At 39.0% G+C, this 23,718-nt stretch overlaps 3 protein-coding genes across 12 annotated transcripts; 2 read left to right on the top strand and 1 right to left on the bottom strand.

Annotated features, from left to right (window-relative positions):
• Nucleotides 1-674: 674 nt before the first annotated feature.
• Nucleotides 675-6,262, top strand: LOC135598055 (membrane protein of ER body-like protein). Of its 4 annotated transcripts, XM_065091576.1 has the most exons (7): nt 1,116-1,923; nt 2,047-2,142; nt 3,030-3,578; nt 3,932-4,024; nt 4,577-4,816; nt 5,434-5,495; nt 5,599-6,262. In XM_065091576.1, the coding sequence occupies exons 2-7, from the start codon at nt 2,124-2,126 to the stop codon at nt 6,076-6,078; spliced, it is 1,443 nt and encodes a 480-aa protein (XP_064947648.1). In that variant the 5' UTR covers nt 1,116-1,923; nt 2,047-2,123; the 3' UTR covers nt 6,079-6,262. The 4 variants fall into 4 exon arrangements, with proteins under 4 accessions (XP_064947647.1, XP_064947648.1, XP_064947650.1 ...); XM_065091575.1 differs by lacking the exons at nt 1,116-1,923; nt 2,047-2,142 and adding an exon at nt 675-810; XM_065091578.1 differs by lacking the exon at nt 2,047-2,142 and having other exon boundaries at nt 1,118-1,923.
• A 1,153-nt stretch (nt 6,263-7,415) lies between these two features.
• Nucleotides 7,416-8,221, top strand: LOC103992917 (RING-H2 finger protein ATL79). The gene has a single exon (XM_009412835.3). The coding sequence runs from the start codon at nt 7,553-7,555 to the stop codon at nt 8,069-8,071; it is 519 nt and encodes a 172-aa protein (XP_009411110.1). The 5' UTR covers nt 7,416-7,552; the 3' UTR covers nt 8,072-8,221.
• LOC135598710 (MAG2-interacting protein 2-like) lies at nt 7,980-23,006 on the bottom strand. 7 transcript variants are annotated; one of them, XR_010481671.1, is made up of 15 exons: nt 22,785-22,966; nt 22,626-22,674; nt 21,985-22,158; nt 20,832-21,036; nt 20,509-20,723; nt 19,336-20,317; nt 17,190-18,375; nt 16,542-16,901; nt 14,473-15,718; nt 13,861-14,126; nt 11,369-13,782; nt 9,566-9,727; nt 8,639-8,728; nt 8,450-8,566; nt 7,980-8,117 (listed from the first exon to the last, which is right to left on the bottom strand). XR_010481671.1 is itself a non-coding variant. In XM_065092942.1 (11 exons), the coding sequence occupies exons 1-11, from the start codon at nt 22,896-22,898 to the stop codon at nt 11,200-11,202; spliced, it is 7,380 nt and encodes a 2,459-aa protein (XP_064949014.1). In that variant the 5' UTR covers nt 22,899-23,006; the 3' UTR covers nt 11,064-11,199. The 7 variants fall into 7 exon arrangements, 1 of the variants encoding a protein (XP_064949014.1); XR_010481674.1 differs by having other exon boundaries at nt 8,450-8,569; XR_010481673.1 differs by having other exon boundaries at nt 9,548-9,727.
• Between the last annotated feature and the right edge of the window lie 712 nt (nt 23,007-23,718).

The following is a 23,718-nucleotide window of genomic DNA, read 5'->3' on the forward strand; positions in this document are numbered from 1 at the left end:
ATTCAGGTTTGAAAACCATGATGCTTGACTTTCTCCATTTCAGTATTTGTGGAAGCCTTTATTTCTTTGTCACTGACTATTATTATTCTGAGGCATATTCCTTTACGTTGGAAACCAGCGGCTATTTGATCATAGCACTCCTCATTTTGTGGAGTTCATGATCATAATTCCAACGTAGACTATTTGATTCCAGCCTTATCTATATTCTAGAATGCACAATATGATAATTCCAATGATGGCTCATATTTCCAACCTTGAAACTCATGTGCTGACAGCGCATCCACCGAAACTATCAGATGGAAGTCTTCGGTTGAGGTCATCTCCTTATTTTAGTCTCAGATATATGTTTGCATCAAACACTAACCTCCGTATGAACATCATAAAAAGTTTCACGCTATTCTCATGGATCATTAATTAGCTCCACCAGCAAGCTTGGTGGTGAGTTCATTGATGTCCATTACAGCAGTTTCCAACGAGATAGCAGGGAGAGCTCTTGCAAGATTGAACACGTTAGAGGTTGAGGACAACTATGGGTTGGAACTAAATTCTTCTGTAGCTGTCGGTCTCGCGTGCTGCATGTGCCTTATTTATTATTCTGGCTTGTTTGACTGAGAAACAAAGCAGGAGATTAAAAGGGAGCAGCCAGTGTTCCATGGCCGAGAGAGTCACTTTCTTGGAGGTGGAGGAAGAAGAAGACGAGAGGGATGGAGATGGAGATGGAGAGGGAGAGGGAGAAGGCGGAGAGCGGTGGTCTTGAAGCGAGGCAGCGGCCGAGGAAGAGCGCGAGAGAAGGAGCGGAGGTAGTGGAAGGTTTGTGCTTTGTGCTCGGTTGCTTCCTGTTCTTTAATTAATCGATCTTTTTCTCTATTTTTTGCGAATTATGAAATGACTATAATGCCCATGTACTTTGTTGCTTTGTACGAGGAGAGCCTTCCCCTGCCCGACGCAAGTCGTGGCCTCTGACATTCCGAAAGATTCTTTTTGCGTCATTCGTGTCGGGTGTAGTGTGCCTCACGACAACCCACCTCGTTGTCGTGATTCGTGTCTTTTGGCGTGATTCGTGAGTCGTTTTGTTACTGTTATGGTTTGCCCGTGTCGTTGTCGTGATTCGTGATGCGCATCTTTTCTGTTACGTTCGGTTTGCCCACCTCGTTGTCCTTGTTGCGTTGTTCTTGGCCTCCTCCCAAGATTTTGATCTCGTTTCCTTTCTTTCGCTCCTCTTTCTTCCTCGGGAAGTGGCAATGGCTACGGGGAGAGCCTAGCGATCGTCGGATTCCTACTCTGTTACCGTAGCTTGCGGTTGTGATCGAGGTTTTTGTTGTGATGGGGAGAGCATGGGAGCCTGGCGATGGGGTTTGATTAGTTTCTTGTTCTTTGACATCTCCATGGAAGCATGGTTGGTGTGTTGGGTTTGCTTCCTTCCTTTTCTTTTCCGGCTGCGTTGGATTAAGGTTGAGGGCATCAGAGGGTGGTTACCCTTTCGTTGTCGCTTGCTTGGTATGTTGGTTTGATCCGAGGGTAAGACCTCGGATCTTGGCGATAAGGTTTAATTAGCTTCTTCTTCTTTTAGATCTCGATGAAAGGATGGCTCGGATATGAGGTTTGCTCTCATGTCAGCCATGCGCCTTCGAACTCTTCTCTTCTTGAACTCCTTTGTTTCAAGAAGTGGGCTCCCATTCCTTGTCGAACGCTTGTTTAGCTAGGAATCATGTCCTTACATCAGAAATCTGTTGCATCGGTCATTCTTTTCCGAATGGCTTTGTTGTCGATGCATAGGGAAGGGCGAGTCGGTTTCCCTTGGATCCCTAATGAGCCCCGTCTTCCTGCCTCCTCCTCCTTGGCGTTCGCTTGCGTCGAGCGGCAAGACATATCCGAGATCCCTTGATGCACACAAGTCGATTGCTGCAGTTTTCTCACAGTGAGGTTTGCCTTTTCCGATGAAGCACTGAAAGGAAGATATGAATTGCTAATTTTTGATAATCTTTTTCCTTTTCTTGGCTTTGTCCTGTTGGTCTTCGCCATAATTGTATGACACTTCCTTCTCAGATCTTGATGATTAGTAGTAGCACGGCTGGATTTTATTCAATCTTTTTCAAGTGCATTTTTACACGACTGTTAGGAGGATGCTTTTGATCGACAATGGTAGGATAATCTCTCATGAAACTTTTGCATTCTTCGTAGCTGCCATCACATTTATTATCTAATTAAGCATTAACTGCCATGGTGTGAACAATTCTTATATAAGTGCTTTCTTAGTGGTGCATCACGACTTTTTTAGTGAATAATTCTCTTTGCTGATGCATCACAACTTCTTTTTAGTGTCTGGTTGCTGAAAGCATCTTAGGTCCAGAAAATTATGCATACAAAACGGGATGCAATTTCTTATATGAGACATTACCCACTACTTGTTATGGCATTAGGTTCTTCGCTGTGTTTTCTTTTTGTTTAGACTAACCATGTCAACCGTGTTGATCAAACACTCAATTAACCTATTGATGATATTGAGATTTGATATCCTCAAACCAAATCAGCTAATCTTAGATCTTGTTGTTCATGTTACCGGTGAAAAATTGTATTATCGTAGAGGGCCGGATTCGTAGAGAATGGAAATATTCATGAAGAATGGGATCCAGAGAATATCAATTACAAATTTGTTTTGGTTAGAGATTGGAAAAACTGAAAGGAAAAATTGTGTTGGATTTCACAAATTGTTACTAAGCTTCATGTTCTGCTGTAAGATAAGCTCTGCTGGAACTCTTTTTAAGTTTTCGATCTATTATAGTCCACTTTTGGTGGTTGGAAACATACAATCATTTTTCTTTTATCTTTTTGGCTGAAGGAGTATGAAAGTGTCGGTACTGCATCTATTCCAACTCAGTCTTTGATTGATGATTTTTCCTGCATATTTACTGGATCCAGATTTCCATGGTCTTCATATTGCATCTTTTTGTTGTTATTTGATGTGCTTTTATAGTTCCTGTTACTTGAAACATTAGGATTAACAAATTTTCCAACATGCTATGTGACAGCACACACTGCAGTTGCAGTTGAGACTGGTGGCTTGATGCCCCAAAAGGATGACCAGATTGCTACTTGGGAGGAAACCGGAAATGAAAAATCAGATTTTAAATGTGAAATAATTAATGAGCAAGAGGATATATCAACTGAAGAAGTAAATCATGCCTTAAATAATATGAAGATGGAAAATGGATCAAGTTCACAATGTTCTGAAACATCAGAAAGTCAAGATGAAATGGCTGTACAACAACAGATTAAGCTACCAAAAGAGAGTAAACTAAAAGCGGTAGAAGTTGATCTTGAGAGGATACTTGAGGAACAAGATACTCATGATTTGTACTGTCCTATTTGTAACTCGTGTATAACAAAAAAGGTGATTTTACGTAAAAGAAAAAGGACGGTTCAACATGGTGGGCCTTCTAAGAAAATGAACGAAGAAAAATATGATGCTGGGAAGTCGGATACTGGAGCTGTTTCAAGTGGAATGACAAATCCAAGTGATGCACCAGAGCCAGATGTATTCAGATGTTTATCATGCTTCAGCTTCTTCATGCCAACAGGTTTGCACTTGCTAATTCTGCTTATGTATGTGTTTCATATGGTATAAAGACAGTTGTTAATAGAATGGATCGCCTGTATCGGCTATTCTGCTCCGTGGCAACCAAATTTACCTTTCCTGTTTGATACTGTTGTCATGCTGGTATATGCTTACATAGAGGATTTTAGGGCTCATTCCTCAATCCTCATGCTGAATCAGTAGTGCTGGCCTGGGGCATGCTGCAGCAAGGGGAATCATGGATTTGAGTACTATGTCTGTTTTTTTATTTATTATATTTGACCTTGAATTGATGGGGAATCCAAAGCAGTCTTTTTTAAGTGCATATAATGATTGCTCTCTTCTGATTTTGAACAGACTGTGGTTTTAACATATTCCGGATATTTGAGAACGGAAAGAAAATTCATGCGCCAAGTTCACCGCAAGTTCCCGAGAAACCAAGCCAACCAGGTTGGTTTCTACGCACCTTCGTTATGCTTGTAATTTGTGTCGATTTTTTTCTGGTTCCAGTGAAGTGAACATTTGGCTTAAATTTCCCTGGAATACTTAGATTTGGCATTCTAAGCAATTTACTTGTTGCATTTGTCAAAAACATGTGATTGGCAATCAGTGCAAGTCATGCTAAATAAATGAACTAGTGTTGTCAAAGATGATCATTATTTGGTTAGTTGCTCACCAACTAAAGACAGTTATGTAGTGTATTTTAGCTTAATATTATCTTATACTTGAATTTGTTTCATCTTCTCTAAACCAGAAATTACTTAGCATTTATATTAAAATTAAAAAAGATCATATTAGGACTTTCATCTTGCTACGCTTCATCTTTGCTTGCCTTTTCAGCATATGCATCATCTATCTTAACTTTCTTTGTGTGCTTTTCTTTACTTATTATCTGACAGCATTCATTTTATTTTTGTGTACGATGCAACCTTGTTGTCCAAAATGCTAAAAACATGTGTGATGCTAGATATTGAGCTTAAGCTTTTGTTTATGTTCATGCAGGAGATGGTGCTATTCAAAAAACTAGTGAAAATGACCAGATAATTCAACGTTCAGAAGCAACTGCCACTGAAGTGTTGCCACATTCAGATGTTCGACTTGATGTAGCTGAGCAAAGTGCCAGAGGTCCTGAAACAAGCAATGACTGGGATGTTCTGAAAAGTATTGTGTTCGGAGGTCTAGCTGAATCAATTGCCAGCCTGGGTGTCGTGTCATCAGCAGCTGCAGCTGATGCTTCAACATGTGAGTTTCAAAATTAAATCCTCATCGCAATTCCAAAAGTAATCAGGTCAAGTTTTTGTTGCAGCATGAATGAATGAAGATTTATCAGATCTGACATGTTTAGCCAGTGAAATGGGTGAGGTCAGGTTGGCAGTAGAGAGAAGTTATTATTATTATTTTTTTCCTCTTAAGAAAACAATCTGGGACGTTCAGTTGGGTGGAACTAGTCATCACAGAATCAAAGAAATATATGCTTGACCTGGATCAATGAGCTAGACTTATTGGTCCTTTAGCTTTTAAGTCTCGTCTAACAAGTCGAATAGTTACAGACGATTTTATTTATCTTCATTAAGTAATACTTTTAGCTTCTTTTTCTTATTAACCTGTCATTTATTTTTCCAATCTCCAGCAAGAAATTGTGGCATCCTTTAGCTTTTGAGTCTCGTCTAACAATTCGAGTAGTTACAGACGATTTTATTTAGCTTCATTAACCAATACTTTTAGCTTCTTTTTCTTATTAACCTGCCATTTATTTTTCCAATCTCCAGCAAGAAATTGTGGCATCCTTGTTGAAATTTTGAGTCCAAAATTGGAAATAAATATTGATATTATTTTTCTAACTTTACTGACTTTTGCAGTGAGCATCGTTGCTTTAGGGCTGGCAAATCTGTTTGGTGGATTTCTTTTGATTATTCATAAAGTAAGTTGATAATTTTTTGGTGGCACTTTTTTTTTTCCCTCTTCATTTAGTTCATAGTTGATGCAAAGTAACGTAAGTGCTTACATTAGGCACTCTTCTACAGCTTTTTGAGTTGAGAACTGCTCGAGATGTGGCAACTGACCACGAGGAGGATGAAAGAGCTGGTCGATACTGGGAATTGCTGGGGAGGAAAGCAAACTTCCGCCTGCATTTTGTTGTTGTCATAATATCATACCTTTTAGTTGGTTCGGTGCCTCCCGTCGTTTACGGCTTCTCGTTCAGGGGGAGTGACAACAAGGAACACAAGCTCATAGCTGTGGCTGCAGCATCCCTTCTGTGCATTGCGCTGCTGGCTACAGGGAAGGCCCACGTTGGGCCACAAAGGGCCTACACGAAAACTCTTTTCCACTACCTAAGCCTTGGTGTGTCAGCATCTGGTGTCTCCTATGTGGCTGGGGTGATGGCCAATAAGCTCCTTGAGAAGTTCGGTTTGTTTGATGGTGGCATGAGTCCCCCGTCACCTCCCGGCCTTTGGTATCAAGAAGATCTAAGCTCAGGAGGACGGGCGTGGGCATCATATTGACGACGGACCGGACCCCACTTACAGGTGGCAATCTGTTCATTCAGCAGCACTCATGCACGCGTCGTCATTCTCTTTTTCGATTGGTTATCCGTAACTGTTTGTCGTACGTATGATTCGTCTTGTCAACGTGAAGTGGTATTGTCATCGTGAAATTTGAGATTTAAGATATTATTCCTCCGTCCTACGTGATGTGGAAGTTGTGTCATCAAATTCTTTTGGTGTGGCAGATTCTTATTGTTCAGGAAGCTCTGTTACAAAAGGTGAACATTAATTCTTTAAAATAATTTATTGGCATACACACAATAAACTCGATAAAATTAGATAATTCAAATTCAATAATAAATGCCAGTAGAGAACAGGCGGTCATCACAGAACAATAAGAAATTTCACAAATGTACGCAGATCGGAGTGCCATCTCATAGCCCAACTACGGCCCATTAAGAAACTGGGCTTCAAAAGGTTTCTCCTACTCAGCCCATATCCGCCCCATATTTTTTTTTATCTCTGATAAGGACTTGCTAGTAGTGACGTTAGGAGGATATCCACAACCCATCAACTCGAAGAAGCATTCTCCACGACATACTAAATAATTCATCCATTTATGATGAGTGATACGTTTTGTCCTCGACTTCACACGGCAATTCTTCCATTGTTGATTGATTGGGTCTCTCATTAATTAGTGTGACCCACCTGATACATCTTGTGGACTCTCATCTCTTTTGTCCTTACACGACGATTGTGATAGAATAAGAACAAGTGATAGCATGCTCCTACGTGCAAAAACAAAATCAATAGTAAAACTAAGAAGCTCTGTAACAAACAGATCAGTAGAGAATGAAATTTGATCGTCACAGTAACGTCATGAAATAATAATTTTATGCTGTGAAAAGTCAACAAATAGTTTACTTAAAAAAAAAATGGGGGGTATTAAATGAGCCTATCATGAGGTGCAAGGTGCATGCTAATTAATTATGGCAAGCGGTTGGTTCACCTACACCAACTAGTAACAATATCTGTCATTTCCAAGGTTGCTATGAAAGATTGGAATTTTTTGCTTACTTCTGCTGATGAAAATTAATGGAAAATATAGATACGAGTTTACCCTTCTTCCCCTCCCAAGAGCTTCTTTGCTTCCGAGAATTAACTCGGTGAACATTTTGCTACAGATCCCATGGTGGCATCTCGAGATTCTGTTCCTTGCTCCCCCTGGAAGGTCCCAGAAACAATACAATTAGAGTCAGAAACGAAAGACGTACGTTTAGAAAACAGCCATTTTCACCGTTCCTTGGTGTTTTTGCTTTTGGAAACAGAAAGCACGAACCAAAAGTAATCTCACCTGGTCGTATAATTACTTTGCCAGCTAAACCATGTCCACCATGCAACCACTGCAGCCAAAATCAAACACACGAGATAAGCAGCGGCGAACTCTCCTCTCCCCGTCGCCGCCTCCCGCAGCTCCAAGGAGCACACAACCATGCCGGTCCCGCACGCAGACGACGCGATCCTACACCCTCCGCCGCCCACAAGGGCCAGCGCCAGCAACGCCACCAGCGACAAGTGGGGGCCCTACTCCGGGGCCAGCGACTTCGGCGCCAGCATGGCCCTCGTCCTCGCCGCGCTCTTCTGCACCATCCTCCTCGCCCTCTCGCTCGGCGCCGCCATCCGCCTACTCTTCTGTCGCCGCCACCGCCGCGGAACTTCGGAGGAGCCCGAGGAGAAGCCTGCAGCGGCAGTGACGCCGACGATGCTATTCTCGGCGGCGGGGACGATGCTGGCCGGAATGGGGGCAGATTGCGCCATCTGCCTGGCGGAATTCTGCGAGGGCGACCCCGTCCGGGTGCTGCCGGCGTGCAACCACGGCTTCCACGTCCGGTGCATCGACCGGTGGCTGGCGGCGAGGAGCTCCTGCCCGACTTGCCGCGCTGACGCCAACCCAGAAGAGCGGGCTCAGGCTCAGGCTCAGGCTCAGGAGGTTGCCGCGGAGGGGGTTTAGCAGCTGGAATCAAACTAGCAGCAGCAGCAGCAGCGTCCATTGTCTTCTGTAATCATAAGAACGCTGCTTTGTGTCAAAAACATCGCAAAATTTTCTTTTGGTTACTGTTGAGTTTCAATTATCATAGCTTTTCGGAAATTATTCTGATCATCAATTGTTGAGGAATTTTAACATTTATGAAATTTAAAATAATACTTGTAAATCCATACTGAAATAGAACTCATCTGCCGAGGTTACCACATCATGTAGGAATGCAACAAACATAGAGGATCAAACAAGCAAATAAACAAAAAAAATTTAGAGTAAAAGTCAGATCTAAACATGTTGCAGATGTAGTAGGGCTTCAAGACATTCGTTATGAGAAGAAGCTTTACCTACTTTGATCGCAATCTGTTGTGTCTTGGATATATCGATTGCATTCTCCATCAGACAGACAGACAGACACCACAGCTTATATCTTCCTTCTCTGTAGCAAGGGAGAGAAAGGAACCATGGCTGCTAACAAAAGGTAAAGGCATATCAAATTAGAATCCAACAGATGATGTGTAAATACTGATGAAAACTTACAATGAATCCTCTGCTTGTTGCAGTACAAGAGTCGGTCGGGCAACGGCTGGAGCAAAACCGTAAGATGAAGGAAGAAATACCGCTGAAGGACTGCAACACAACAAATACTTGATCGATGGATGCACAATACAAAACCGACATTTTTAACTCAAACCATATCTGCTCTATGCTGCAAAATAAGTTAAAACTAGAAACAGCTAATAGAGCATTAGTATCAAAGCAGCAGCTCAAAACTGCACCTAATGTGCCATCCAAATAAGTAAGATGGAAACCTTACTCATGCATATTAATCATGACAATGGGGAGCAGGAGAACTATGAGCATGGAAACCTTTTCAGAGACACAAACCTTGAGAACTTCAATCAACCTTTTATATTTTTTCCTAATTAAACTTTTTCCTGAACCATAATTAAGTTATGGTTCAGGAAAAAGTTTTGCAACTGAACCAAAAGTGTGAATATGATAAGATCTCAAGAAATTTCTGCATGGCTTAAACCAGAATGAGCTACATTAGTAATCACCATGAACGATAGACAGGACTTCAACTAAGATATATGCATTACTAACAACTCATAACAATAAAGCAGATATTAATGTGTAGTCATAATTTCTTTTCACAAAAAAAGATAAATAGTAATTTGCGAAACATGCTGAGATGCCAAAAAAAATGCCATGCACGGCAGCAGAGTAACGTGACAGTGGTGCAGAGCATCAATAAGACTCGATGGTTGTCTAACATAGACTACATCAATGATACTACCGCACATACAAATACAAAGAAACAGTAGTAAACTAAAAAGAATCTTTATCATTTTTCTTGGTTCATTTACAGATCCAAGAAATAGAAATCTGATCCTGCAAATTCATAACAGAAATGGAAAGTATTATGTATGCCGTAAAAGAACTTACAGGTCATCTCTTACATACCCCTATATCAATCAGCTTCAATATGACAGGTTCGTTAGATCATTTATTAGACTAACAGCGCCTGCCATAAACAAATCGTTGGGCATCTGCACATCGCTTGGGTGATTACATAAGCAGTCACATCGCTTAGCATCATGCACATCTGGCTGCTGTTCCTGCACTCTAAACATATGCAAAAGCTACTGAATCACATAAAAAATATCTTCTTTTTTGCCACTCAAATAGATAGTTAACATGGCATCCTTCATGGGGGCCAATTATACTTCAATTTAGCATGACCTTCAAACATTAGGATAAGAAAAGGAAAGAATATTCTTTGATATTCAATTAATCATACTAAAAAATAACAATTCCAATATCGATCAATAACTGTTCAATGACTAAATTTATCTTGAAACAAATAACCTTCAAGTTGACCCAAAAAAAAAAATCACCGCATAAGCACTTTCGAAGTAAGATTTAGATATAGATTACAGGTCCATAGTAGATTTGAACTCTAGAAAGTAGTTATCCACAGATTATGGACATGTTTCTTTTCAAAGCCCAGAAAAGGAGTTATCCACAGATTATGGACATGTTTCTTTTCAAAGCCCAAAAAAGGAATATGGACATGTTGGATTTAATAAACCATAATGTCCACCGATGTAAGAACAATTTTCCATGTAGATGAATGGAAATGACATAGAAGTATGAGAAATAGATGGAAACTATGATAGAATATTCCCTACATAATCTTTCAAAAAATAGAATGACAGAAAAACAGAACTTCCAACTAAAGCATTGGAAAGAGAAGTTCATAAATATGACCTACAGAATAAAAAAACCAACCCTGCTTATTGTTTGACGATCAATAAGAACATGCCAGCTAGCATCTTCTGCCATGAACTAAAACAAACAATACACTCCTGTCCAAAAACAAGAAAAACATTGACACTCATTTGGAAAAACATAATAAATTTGATTTATTAAAGTATTATTTTTTTTTCAAAATTATTAAAAGAACATGATAGGAGTTTTCAAAGAGCAACTAAAGAAGCCTTTTGCTGACAACAAATCATTAAAAAATCTGAAAAATGAAACACTAAATATCGATGATGAAACATGACCAAATGAAATAAACAGTAAAGAGATGAAACATAAACCTTTTGGATTCAAGATTCCAATATCCTTCGATCTTGGAAGTAAGAGGTTGGATATCTTGATGGGAAAACTTCTATAATGTGAGTTATCATTAAGTTAATGTCATAAAACAGACACGGAAGCAACAACTTGAACTTTGCAGGGATTTAAGCTCAACAATAGCAAAGAAACAAACGAAGAAGGAAAGGTATCCCCGACTAAAATGCAAAGCACATGATGCACTGTGATGTCTAATATCAACTTACTCATACAAATTAAAAATTTTAAATATGTAAAACAATAGAGTTTAAACATTAAATCCACGAGATGAATTTTAGACACAACTTAATATCAAGGCCACATTGGCTCGCATCAACAATTAGCCTTAAAAAGATTTCTCATCTATAGATTCTAGCATTCTTGTAAACAAAGTTGTTAACTACAGTGACCAGTTTGGGAGACCTCCCAGTACATGAACAATAGCAGTAATGGACTCTACCATTCTATCACAATGCTTATCTAGTATCAATCTTAGGAAGGGCCAATAATGCAGATTGCAGCTGGTTACCCAACTTATGTCTTAAACAAGAATAAGTAAACACTAAGACTCCAGAGGAATCCTCTGCAAAACCAAACTCATGACCAACTAAAGTCTGTACTTGGAGGATTTGCTGTTCCAAATACCTTCTAAGACTAGCCTCCACAATATCAATCACACCAAGGGATATGTGTGTGTGCATCCACCTTGATACAATAAACCCAGCTATCAAAGGCTGACCTCCACATACAGTCTCAGATATGAAAAATGGCAACAAAATTCTGCTAAATATTGATAACTGATTTTGTTTAGGTCTACTTCCATTACCCTCCCAAGAATTAAGCAGATCTTCCTGTAGCAGCCGAGCAAGAAGACCAACTAAATAACAGACATATGAGAATACTTTGCAGAAAGATGGATCGTTGGCAATATCATGTACAACCCCAGCTGATAATAGTATAGCAAGAAGCTCATAATCAGCTGCACTAGATGCATCTGAAATACTTCCAGTTTTTAGATTATTCTCGAGCACACGTAAGCACTGAGAGCGGGGAGCTTCATATGGGAGCAGCAAGAGCAATTTAAGGGCCATAAAGCAATCCATCCCAACCACCAGCTGAAACAAGCAATGAGCTTCTTCTTCATTCAGAAGCACATTATCAGATTTTAGTGATGATTTATCAAGCAACTCCATGATACGATGAAGTTCAGAAAGTCCAATGAGCCTTTTGATGATTTCCATCCAACAAGCATGAAGGCGCTTAACAGATACAGATCCCTGTTGCTTTACGTCTGGAGTAACTAGCTCTTCCCATCCATCATTCCACTCATCACTGCTCCAGTTGTTTGATTCTTTTGGGGATTCATTTTGCTCTTCCTTATCCATCTTTGTAGAGAAGAACTCATCCCATTCTTCCAAAACACCCTGTAGAACATTGAGATCTTCAACAGTCGTAACACTTTCAGATAAATGTAAGAAGCAAGAGACAGCTGAGTCAAGGGTCATCAGGTTTTCTGGAGTGATCTCAATATTTGGTAAAATTTTTGCAATCAGCTGAGTCGATTTAAATGCGACCAAAGTACTTGTAATACTACTAGAGATTTCAGCTCCTTCAGAAGTTCCAGTGACCTTTGTGCAGATAGACTCATCCCAACCTTCCCAAGGTTCCACCTCGAAGACAATTTCATCTGGAAGGCTTTTGAGATTTATTCCTGTGATACACTGCATTAGCTGCAACGCATATAACCTAGTTTGACTTGGTAACTGCATATTATCTGAAAATGCCCTCAGCTTTACCCAGACTTCTGATCTGATCATTTTAAGTTCTTCCACATAATTACCTGCCAATCTGCTCAAAGACGACAACAAGTAATGCAAATTCTGGTGTCTGTCAAATTGCATGCTCAAGTCTGCTAGGGCCCTATCCACCAGATTCGTATAAAGTTCTATAAGATATTTATATGTAGTATTCTGACCGGAGAATTCTGAAAGCAGTTCTTCATAACATGCTTCGCCAATTGATTTAAATGGACACCCTGAAAATATCATAGCTATTAAAAAGGATGACACGTGTGATATTGAACCATCCATAAGACCATGTACAACATAGTTGGAAATGGTATTCCATCCTTGATTTGCTGAAATCTCATCATCAATTAAAATCCTTTTAAACACTTCCAGACATCTTAAAAGATTATTGGTACCAGTGCAGACTGGCTTTTCTTCAGAGAATTTACTGGTTAACTTCTCTGGGATATCATCAACCAGCTTGATCCAAAGTGTCAAAAGAACAATAAGACAATCCTTCCATGCAAGTTCCTCTGGTAGGCTCCGTGAAAAATTACTAGGAAAACAGAGAGTGCAGAATCTCCCAACAATATATGATATATCTGCTTCTGAAAGAGCTCTAACATACTTCTTGCATTTATCATAATTCAGCTCAATTCCCATTAAAAGAGCTTGCAACTCATGAGCTTTTATACTATCTGACCTAGCTTCATTCCGACCTTCTAAAGATGCCAAAATACCTAGGACATGGTGCTTGTAGACACCTTCCATTGATATGAGACCCTTGGCTTGTGAATTATCATAAATACCAACAAGAACCTGCACCAATTCTGCTAGAGCTTCCACTGTAGGTTCATGGATGTTATTACAGATTTCTTCATTAAAATGCTCAAAGTTCAAATCATCCAAACCAGCAATATTTTTGAAGTTCAAATTCTCAATGAAGGAGACCCTTTGGCATTCCTGTTCAAGAACTTTGTAAAATTGGAACGGCTCGAGTATATGCATATGTCCTTGTTCTTGGTATGTCATTAGCATTGGGTCTTCAACCTTTTTTAGGCGTAAGTAGCAAGCTGAGAGTATGCTATACATGTAGGAAAGTCTTTCCTTGTTGCGCCCATCAATCTCTGGGTAGACGACTGAGTGAATCATATAAATAACTCCATTGGCACATTTGACAATGTCATTCCTAAATTCTGAAATCTCTGCCAGAATATCGTTGTTTCCCCAATGTTCAGAAATAAGGGTACAACCAAAGAAACGCAATATTACCTGGAAAAAAAAAGAAAAAGTTGCTACTGCTTAGCACATGTAATAAGAAAAAATGCAGGGGAGGAGGAAGCGAAATACCTCAATGCGGTCCAAACCATAAGTGTCTGCCAACTTCACTGCTTCCTTAAGAATGTGTTTCTTCTCCAGCTTTACGGAATCAATGAAGGAGAAAATAACACCTTTTATGTACTCCATATCCCTAGATAAAAAGCGAGCAGCTTCTATTCTGGGCATTATTCGCTCTAAATCTCTTACATGATCTGCAAGTCTTTTCTGCTCTTCCAGTTTTATCTTCCACTCTCTCCAAAATGTTGATGTCACCTTGTCTATCTGTACCATTGCATCTGAAAAAGACGTGAAAAGAAGTGAGCATCACCAACAAGAAGAAATGTCATTGCTGACTGTGTTGATCTCATCCTTTAGATCTTCTTTAACTAATTTAAACGTATATGAAAATCAAAACATGATTTTGTAACTTAAGACTCAAAAGTCCGTGTCATATGAATTTTATGCATAACAAACTAGTATTTTGTCATTTTTACTGCCACAATCTCCCAACCTTAATGAAATTCTAATGACCTCAAATTAGAATCATCATGCAAGTCACGAGACATCCTTCGAACTAAATGCATGATGTAATACTAGAATAGGCATACATAAAATGATTATGAACTAATTATAGGAATATACCTGAGCAGAAGGATGCCTGCTTATCATGAAACATTTGCAGCAACAGCTCCCTTCTTTGTTCAGCACTTGAGCATTTTTCCTGAGCATTGTACAGCGAACAATATGCCATTCCAATGTTCATGATGCTGTATATTTCTTGATATTTGTCTCTTCTTTTTAGCTGCTCCTCGATAATTTCTACTCCATGAAAAGCATCCACAAGATTCAGCAAAAATGAGCATCCAAGGACATCATCCTCTTCGGTGATAGGAGGTTCCATAATATAATTGGCAAGAGACTTGATCATATCATCAGCTGGAGCAATATTATTCCCAGCCATCCAGCAGAGAATACTTAGCAATGCTCGCATTCTTGTAGAAACTTGATGTCTTGCCCCAAGAGTAGATAGTTTACCATATTCTTCTCTTTCTGACAAATCAAGAAGCCAAGGAAGTTCTGAAGCAGCAAATGAGAGGACTCTCTTATTTTCTCTTAAAATAGTGTCCCAACAAATGCCATCATCGGTCAATAGATCGACGCCGACTCTCGAAAGTACATCTTTGATTTGATTATACTGAACTTGATCATCATCATTTCCACCATCTGGATACAATACATGTTGCATAGGCTTAGAGCCATTTGGTAGGTCAAATATGTCAGGAGTGCAATATACAGAAAGTGGTGACACTGAAGATCCTTTGCTAACGAACCTTGGTGGATTAGTGCCTGTCAAAGTTATTAAATTCTCAGATTGAACATGTGTATCTACCTCCTTCCATGCATTCAGTAGTTCCCCAATGGATTCATCATCACAGTGGCTTAAAGCAAAACCCAACAGCTGTTTCCTAGAACTCAAGTCCATATTATCAAGATGGGGACCCCGTGCAATTGCAGCACACAAGTCCCAAATGGATCCATGGCCTTTTTTTGCAAGAACTAGACAAAGATCAAAAGCCAATTGCAGATCACCAGCAACTGCAGCTTCTCTGGCCACAGCTTCTTCTACAGCTGCTATATCATCTGGGGAGCTCAAACCAAGAAGTTTGGCAATCTCAATGAGCTCTTCTACATTTAGATAAGCACCAGTTTGACATGTGATCACCATATTTATGATTTCCATTGGGTTTCTTATCTGTCTAAACTGCATGGGTAGAAGAGTCACCCCTAGGTTTGGAAGTCTAATAGTGAGAGCGTCAATCATATCAGCTTCTGCTTTAACAGCTTCGCTACTTGGCAAGAGGCTTAAACATTCTTTAGCCTTCCAGATCTGCAAGAGGGTTAAAAGTGTCCTAATATGGATTACAAAAAGGTAGGATATTTATATAAAGCAACATAACCGATGTTCAACCTTGAACAAGTTACAGATGTGTAGTATAATTTCAGCTTAGTAATCCACAACATGGTTTGCAACTAACATAAGAACAATTTATCACAAATAAATAAACCATGCAAACATATGCACCATTTTTTACATTAAGAAAACCTTAGTTATCATCTTCATCGAATAGGTCTAAAGTCTAAGCAGAAAGATAAGAGGTCTTTTCATACAAAAATGGTTGGCTGCATGGGTGTTTACAGTTGTGCACAAGCAAACAGATATCAACTTTTAGACCTGTCAATTAGAAAAATTTTCAGATCAACCAGATGCAGATGTATTTGCATCAATGAAGCAAGAATAAAATACTATCCACAGGACCACAACATAAAAAAAAAACTTATTTAGGGTACACTGTGACCATAAGTTCTTGCATGGCACAGTAAAGTGTGTACTCCAAGCTGCTTAAGCTGATCCAAATGATGAAACAGTGACCCTTATCAATATTACCAAACGACGTTTCTCTGTAATCTAAACACCTTAACCTTTTTTTCAATTGAACATTCACTCTACATTTTTATACATAACAGAAGCAAGATCGGCTAGAACAAGCTTTAGGTAACCATGGCACATAAGTATCATATGATATTACCAGATGCTTACCATAATAATAGAAGTATAGATCTAAAATCAGCACCCCATAAAGTAAAAAATCCATGTTACTAAGTAAATAATAGCATATGCACAACACAGAATTTTGGTGCATGATACTCACTTCACTGCAAGACAGACTAGAAGCTGAAAAGAAATATTCTCTTGCTGCTTGAATGACTAGATTTTCAGCCTTTCCAGGAGCCAAAGAAACTGAGGCTGTCCCTTTAAGGTAGTTTCTTGCAAGGGAGAATTTTCCAGCTTTTAGGAGCCCTCTAATAAATTCTATTAGAAGATACTCTAAATCAAGAAAAGGAAATGCTTTTTCCTGGAAGGATAGCAAATCACGCCACATGCTTGCCCAATCATTATCTGATCTGGTAGGCTGTCGACGGCTGAACTTCGACAGAATCAGACGAAGAAGTTGTTTCACATTCTTCTCATCAGATTGAGCACTTAGAAAGAAAGATATTGGCTTTGGAACCTGCAAAAGCAAGAGGCAAGCAAGCATAAATATTAATTATTCATTAGTCAAGTAGATATAATTAATATTTGAATCGCACTTGTAAGCTTCCATGATAAGGCAGTAGCTCGTATAAACATTTATTATTAGTAGGCCTAAAAAAAATAAAGAAAGATATAATTCATCATGCAAAAGGAATCAAAGAATATGCTGTTACGATTCCTTATTAGATAAATTTCAGATCTTCCTAGTGTACCACTAACAGCTTCGATCTACTAACTTGACGATATGCAACTAAAATGATCCAACCTGATAATATGCCATCAATCTTCCAACTTCCACGTGGCCCTCTGCAATTTTTATCCTCTTCTCCACCTTAGCAGCAGTTGCATCAATGTCCGACTTGCCATCAGATCCTCTAGAATCATCTGAAGTGGAACCTCCCAGGCCATACTTCACATAAGAAACTTTTGAAGTTTCAAAATACTGATTAGCATGCCTTGGACTAAAATCTTCGTCGGTGGCAAACAAATTATCTCTTAAAATATTTCGTGGAAGCTCTGACAAAATGGATGCCATCACATTCCACTGATCTGTAAGGGTGCATGAATAAATGCAATGCAGTGCTGTTTCTATTATTTCTACTTCATCCTTAAATAGTCCATCAATCGGTGAGTCCCCACAACCCTTGTCAATGACTGCCAAACATAGGTCTAAACGGTTCTCTGCAGCAATCTCCTTCAACCATCTAATTAGAAATGACTCTTTATCACCAGCCTTTGTCTCATCAGCAAAATCAAAAGCCTCCAACTTACATCGGTTCCGCATAAAGGGAATGGCTTTTTCCCGCAGCTTTTTAACTATTATGTCTTCTTTGACTCCCTTGAGCATCATTTTAAACTTATCGTAGTCTGATAGTTGCGCCCAAGTGACAAGACTCATAGTAAATACTTCATCAAAACCGTCAGAATAAATTATTTGACGTAAGTATGAGATATCTTCCAGAAATTGTTGCAACTCCAAAATACCATTGCGACATCCAATTTCAACCAAAGAAAAGCAATTATCCAACTGTCCACTCAAATTATCAATATCTTTAGCTCTGTTCTTGTACCAAGAAGAAAGTTCAGAAGCTGATGGCCAAACATAGCCTGTACAAATTTTCAGTAAATTTTCTGTAAAAATTTGGTTGCTCTTTTCTGATTTACTTGGCAATGTGTCCAAAAAGGACAGCATCTTTTCACACTCTACCCAGTCTGCATCTCTTAAAGCAATTGTTCTAGGAGGAGACATCCCTGGTAGGAGCTGACAATATGATTCAACAGGAACTGTTTCAGGAATAGAAGACAAGATGTCCAAAATCCTTGGAGAAACTGAATATGGATGGCGCTTAAAGAGCAAATTAAGGGCCCCAATTTTGCTTCTTTCAGCAAGAGCTACAGCAGCTTCAGTGAGAGGCATAGATCGAAACTTGAAATATTCCTGTGCCAAAAACCTAAAGAAAATGAAATCAATAGGTAAATGCACGAAAAAATTAAAACCAGTATGATTAAAGAAAATCCAAGTAGATGAATAGCAAAAATCAAATGGATCTGAGCGTTTTCTTTGAACTGCAACTGTCTTTTTCTAATGAACTTAAACTCAATCTTAAGGTACCATAAACAGAAACATAAACAAAATTCTGATTCATGCTAGTGGGGCAGTTTTTTTCTCAACGTTCTTGCTATTGGGACATAAACAGTGACAGCACAGAACAGATGTGTGAGAGAGCCTAATGCTAATGAAAAGACATACAGAATTTCTAAATTTAAGATATAGGGACATTTACCAGAGTAAAATTTGGACTAGCAAACGTATTTGATATGTTTGCATTAGCTAATATCATTTTGCTTCTCAGTGAAAAAGACACTTAGCATGGAGGTAATAAGGCTCACATATATGTTGCATGCATTATGGAACCTGCACATTCCAGTAACTGTAGCTTAGCATGATAAACCGTATATACCAATTATGGCACTGCATGAAAATTGATTTTCTTTCCAGATTATAATGAGGAAAAATCATTGCTGTCGTTCTCAGTGATGTTCTCCTAATTCTGGACCCTTTGAGCCCTTGTAGGTCTCCTTACTAATAAGAGCTACTGATGGCAACACGATACATTTAGCCACTAAGGATCTGAACTTGACTAACTAAACCACCAATCAACTGTTCTTTCCTAGGACTTCTATGTTGTGGATCCAAGCTTCTTAAATCACCAACCAACTGCGCTTCCAAAAGATTCCTACCTGACTCCCTCGACAGAACCTAGAATTATTAAAAAAATTCTTAACCGCAACTAAATCTGGTTGCATCACAGATAGAGATTGAGATCAGTAAAATATACAAATAAAATTTATATTGCAACAAATCCAGAAAACGAATATGCTTGCCATCAGAAATCAAAGAAGTCAATTACCTTCCCATATTTATCCCCATAAATGTCTCTAATCTGTCCCTGAACTGCAACAGTTGAAGTCTAAACATCCGGATGTTCCAGAATGAGCTGCAGTCGCTGACATCAGAATCTGAAAATTCATACCGGTCACTGATACGAAGCCCATGAGAAAGTAAAGCCTGCACACCATCCTCAGTCGTTCCAACTCTATTTACACATTCTGACAGTACAAACACCATATCCTTAATTTTTGACAGGTATAGATTAATTTCAGGGATGCCTTGGAAAGAATCCAACCACTGTACTTTGAAAACTTCATCAGTATCCAATCTGTGATGAGAAGCAAACTCCAATGCATCCTGGTATTTTTGACTTTTTAACAAAATAGTATACATTTCTGAAACAGATCTCTCAGAAAATGACATCAGAGTCCAGCTTGATCTGGCAGCATCTCGTTCAATGTAATTTCCACTAGTGACATCCTCAATCTGCTGGGAATTTACTGACATACTACCAGATGATGCATTCTCCAAGATGAAAACAAATCCTTGATGATGCTTGACTCTTTCGATGAGTGGCATGCAAAATATGGGATCATTTTCTGAAACTTTTACACAATTAAGGGTATCATACATGGTGATAGAGGCATTCATATTGGAAAGAATGAGAATATTATCAGCCCACCAACTGACATCAACAACATCAAAGAAGCATTTCTTCTTTTCAAATGCTAAACTATCTGCTTTCTCTGATTTTTGCTTTGCAGGAAAAGAAAGAAGAGAAAGAGAATGTAGTTCAAGATCAAGTTTGAAAACATCTACACAACCCATAAAATCCAGAGTAGCCGCATATTTTCCCTGGGGTGATATTGCCACTTTTGGATGACTGCAGTGATTTAAACATCCTTTGGGAGAAGCAAATGATCCCTCCAGTTTATCACCAGAAACAAGTAGCTCTATTTCTGAATTTGCTTTAACTCGAGACACAAACAGGGAATATTCTCCTAAAACAAATTGAATTCATTAAATAAGAGATTAGCTGTCCTCATCCATACATTTAGACAAACGAGTAAATACAGCAGCACAAATCACATTAGTGTTCTGCTCCATCGTAACTGATGGTTTTGTAAAACGTGCTACATTTTAAAGAACTTTTAAATGGAGTTCATATTGAGATTAATATGTGCAACCATACCAGAACGGTCCTTAGAGTCCACTGAGACACAGGAGTCACAGACTACAGCTGCCAAAGAAAGATCAGGATGAAAATCCATGCACGTAATATGTGGCAACTGTCCACAATGTAAGCGACCCCTCAAAGTAGGTAACTGATGTACACATATATTGGGCTCTTCCGTTATCTGAATGTAATGCATCAAACCATCCGCTGTAATAATGGAGATGCCACACCTGCCAGAAACCTCACTTCATTTAACCCTATGAATGTAAGATATTTGACATTCACTCTACAATAGACATAGTCAGGTACTAGACTAAGTACTCAAATATGCAACTTACAAGGAAGTGTTCTTTGAGTTTAGGTCTTCCTGTACAAAAAGGTCAATGATAGGAGAAGATAACTTCAGCTGAACCCTCGTTCTCCTTGTTATTTCCATCCCATTTGCTCTGATGAAATAGAGTGTACTCATGTCATCGATTATGACAAGAACTCCCAAAGGCTCTACCCAAGCTCCACTGTTGAAGACTGCTTGCATATCATTGCCTGATAACACAATGTGAAAAAAGGAGTATATGAAAGAAGCTATCTATTTTTTTTTACATATCTCATCACTAAGCTACACTCGATTTGCAAAATGGTGGATACACTATCATATTTACAACATAGACTGCAGCATGAAATTTTGTATATGAAATAACAAGCTAATTGCCTGCTCCAAGAGAGATACAAGTATAGAACTTGAAGCTATGTATCCAATATGCATAGAGAAAGGATAAAGAAGATAAAAATAATGCTACTTCAATATAACTCATAGTTAGAAAAGTTACGAGCAAGATCATCTATGGATTTCATCACAATCATTAGAACTCAGAGGATGACCAAAGTTCACCCAAAATGAGAGACCCTGGTTTTCAGACTTCCATAATTGCTCGTGCTTGATCCTGCAATGGGTTTATCACTCTATTTCGAGTATAGTATTGCAAGGCAATAATGCTACTTCAGTATAACTCATAGTCAGAAAAGTTATAATGAGTAAGATCATCCATGGATTTCATCACAATCATTAAAACCAAACTGGATGGTAACTCAGCCAAGCCTTAGGTCACTGAATTGCTGATCAGACTATTGGGTGAATCAATTAGAAAACATGTTTGATGAAAATATTAAAATGTTAAAAATAAACTATAGATAATTAGAAAACACAAAAAATAGAACAACTTTAAACATCAAGAGATATGACTGTATAATACAAACTTAGAATTTCAATCCAAAACAAGAATATATCAAAATATGCAATTCAAGGAACACAAACAGAACAATTCCTTTCTAAACCATGACAAAGAAAACAACACCATCAACCATGTATTCATGAAGGTAACCTAAGAATATCAAGTTAAAAGAAAAGGAGTGTGTCAAAACAATATTCAAAAAAATATGATGCAAAAGTATCAAAGCAACAGTACTCCCATCAAATAACTTATGTTAACTTACATGTAAATACACCACAAGGCTCCATATAGTCATCATCCTTGTGCAAAATGGTAATTCGATTTTCAGCAGCAACAGCCACATGCTCGCCACCGGGGGAGACAAAAAGCGATACCCTCTTCTTATTTGCCCTTGGTCTGCTGTACCCGTACCACCTCTCCTTAAGTTGGTTCACACCTTCATCAAATAATAGTCAAACAACATCATCAGCCAAGATCATCCTGCCCAACCCCAAGAAACACGGAGACCAGATCTTCGCAACCTATCCCACTTAAAACCCAAAGGTGTACGTTCTATCATCATCATCAAACACCAAACTAAAGAACCCTAATTCGAGTCATGGAGAATCGCAGAAGAGCGATGGTGATCACAAGATTTCGACAAATCATAGCTCGAAGAGAGAGATGCGACAACAATAAGACATACGTTCTATCAAATGATCTTGGCTGAGATATGACATCATCAGCCTATATCATCTTGCCCAACCCCAAGTAACAAGGAGACCATATCTTCGCAACCTATCCCACTTTAAACCCAAAGACATACGTTCCATCATCATCAAACACCAACCTAAAGAACCCTAATTCGAGTCATGGAGAATTGCAAAAGAGCGAAGGTGATCACAGGATGTAGACAAATCATACCTCGAAGAGAGAGATACGACAGCAATCCGCCGCTGGAACTGTCACCGACCTGGATCGAAACAAGCAAAACGCGTAAAGAGGGATGAGGAAATCAGCAGACGATAAGAGATGGTGTAGCAGGGCAAGATCAAAAGAAAACGAGATGAAAAGGGAAGGGACCGGTGGGAGAGATGAATCCGACGGGAAATCCCCCGTCGCGTGGCGGCGGATCTCGTAGAGCACCCCGTCCGTAACGACGGATGCCTCTCTTCCTTCGTCTACTTCTTGCTCCATTCGTCTCTCTACATGCAGACAGAGAATAATCTGGGAAAGCGAAGGGGAAAGAGGTCGATATCGTTGAGAACATTAACCCCCCGTCGCATTAAAGGTCGCGGGGAGGCGATGCGGTCGGCGACGGCGAGGTGCATCGTATGGGCCGCTTCAATGGAAAACCCAAGCCCAACATGGATACTAATATTTAATGGGCCGACTAAATGTCAAATCAAGCCCAATTCTGAGCCCGATACTACAAAAATGACTTCACTGTTAAATGAAGAGGAAAAAAGGGTTTGTTTATTGCACTATATGAAAATACACTTTCACGTTGCTGACATAGTAATCTTTGGACATATACGTCGATGACATGTTTCATGTCATCTTAAACTGTAAGATTTGCAATGTAAGATTATATATATCATTTGACTTTTTCATATTTTGCTAATGTGAGAGTAATATTAGTGAAACCTCATTCGATATATTATTATTGTTCGTGCTAACTAGCTTAGCTGGTAAGAGTTTAAGATCATGTCATGAGTTCAAATCTCATCTTTATTGTTCTTACTCTTCTCCATGTTTACTTTCTTCAAATATTTTCTTTTACTAAGTATTTAATCTGTGTTTATTCCGATATTTCTCATCGTTACTAAGAATCCATGCATGTTTATGACTTCGATTAGAGATCAGAGAGAGGGAGTAACGTGCAAAGCACGCGTCGTATAATCTATGGTTAGCCGAAGGAGTTAACTGGTGGCCAATAGAGAAGCTTTAGCTGTTTACATGTGAAGGTTTCCTCTCGGTGGATTCTCTTCGCGCATGAAGCTCATTGGATGGCAGC

This window comes from Musa acuminata, chromosome BXJ2-1, assembly GCF_036884655.1.
Source record: "Musa acuminata AAA Group cultivar baxijiao chromosome BXJ2-1, Cavendish_Baxijiao_AAA, whole genome shotgun sequence".
In the NCBI taxonomy this organism is placed as follows: Eukaryota; Viridiplantae; Streptophyta; class Magnoliopsida; order Zingiberales; family Musaceae; genus Musa; species Musa acuminata.

Bases quoted from the DNA above. Each gene is read 5' to 3' on its own strand.
- LOC103992917 (XM_009412835.3), top strand. From the start codon at position 7,553: ATGCCGGTCCCGCACGCAGACGACGCGATCCTACACCCTCCGCCGCCC.
- LOC135598710 (XM_065092942.1), bottom strand. From the start codon at position 22,898: ATGGAGCAAGAAGTAGACGAAGGAAGAGAGGCATCCGTCGTTACGGAC. The intron at 21,037-21,984 runs GTAAGTTAACAT...TTGTGTTATCAG, and splicing joins GCCTTGTGGTGTATTTACAT to GCAATGATATGCAAGCAGTC. The intron at 15,719-16,541 runs GTGAGTATCATG...ACCCTCTTGCAG, and splicing joins CTAGTCTGTCTTGCAGTGAA to ATCTGGAAGGCTAAAGAATG.
- LOC135598055 (XM_065091575.1), top strand. From the start codon at position 705: ATGGAGATGGAGATGGAGAGGGAGAGGGAGAAGGCGGAGAGCGGTGGT. The intron at 3,579-3,931 runs GTTTGCACTTGC...GATTTTGAACAG, and splicing joins CAGCTTCTTCATGCCAACAG to ACTGTGGTTTTAACATATTC. The intron at 4,025-4,576 runs GTTGGTTTCTAC...ATGTTCATGCAG, and splicing joins CGAGAAACCAAGCCAACCAG to GAGATGGTGCTATTCAAAAA.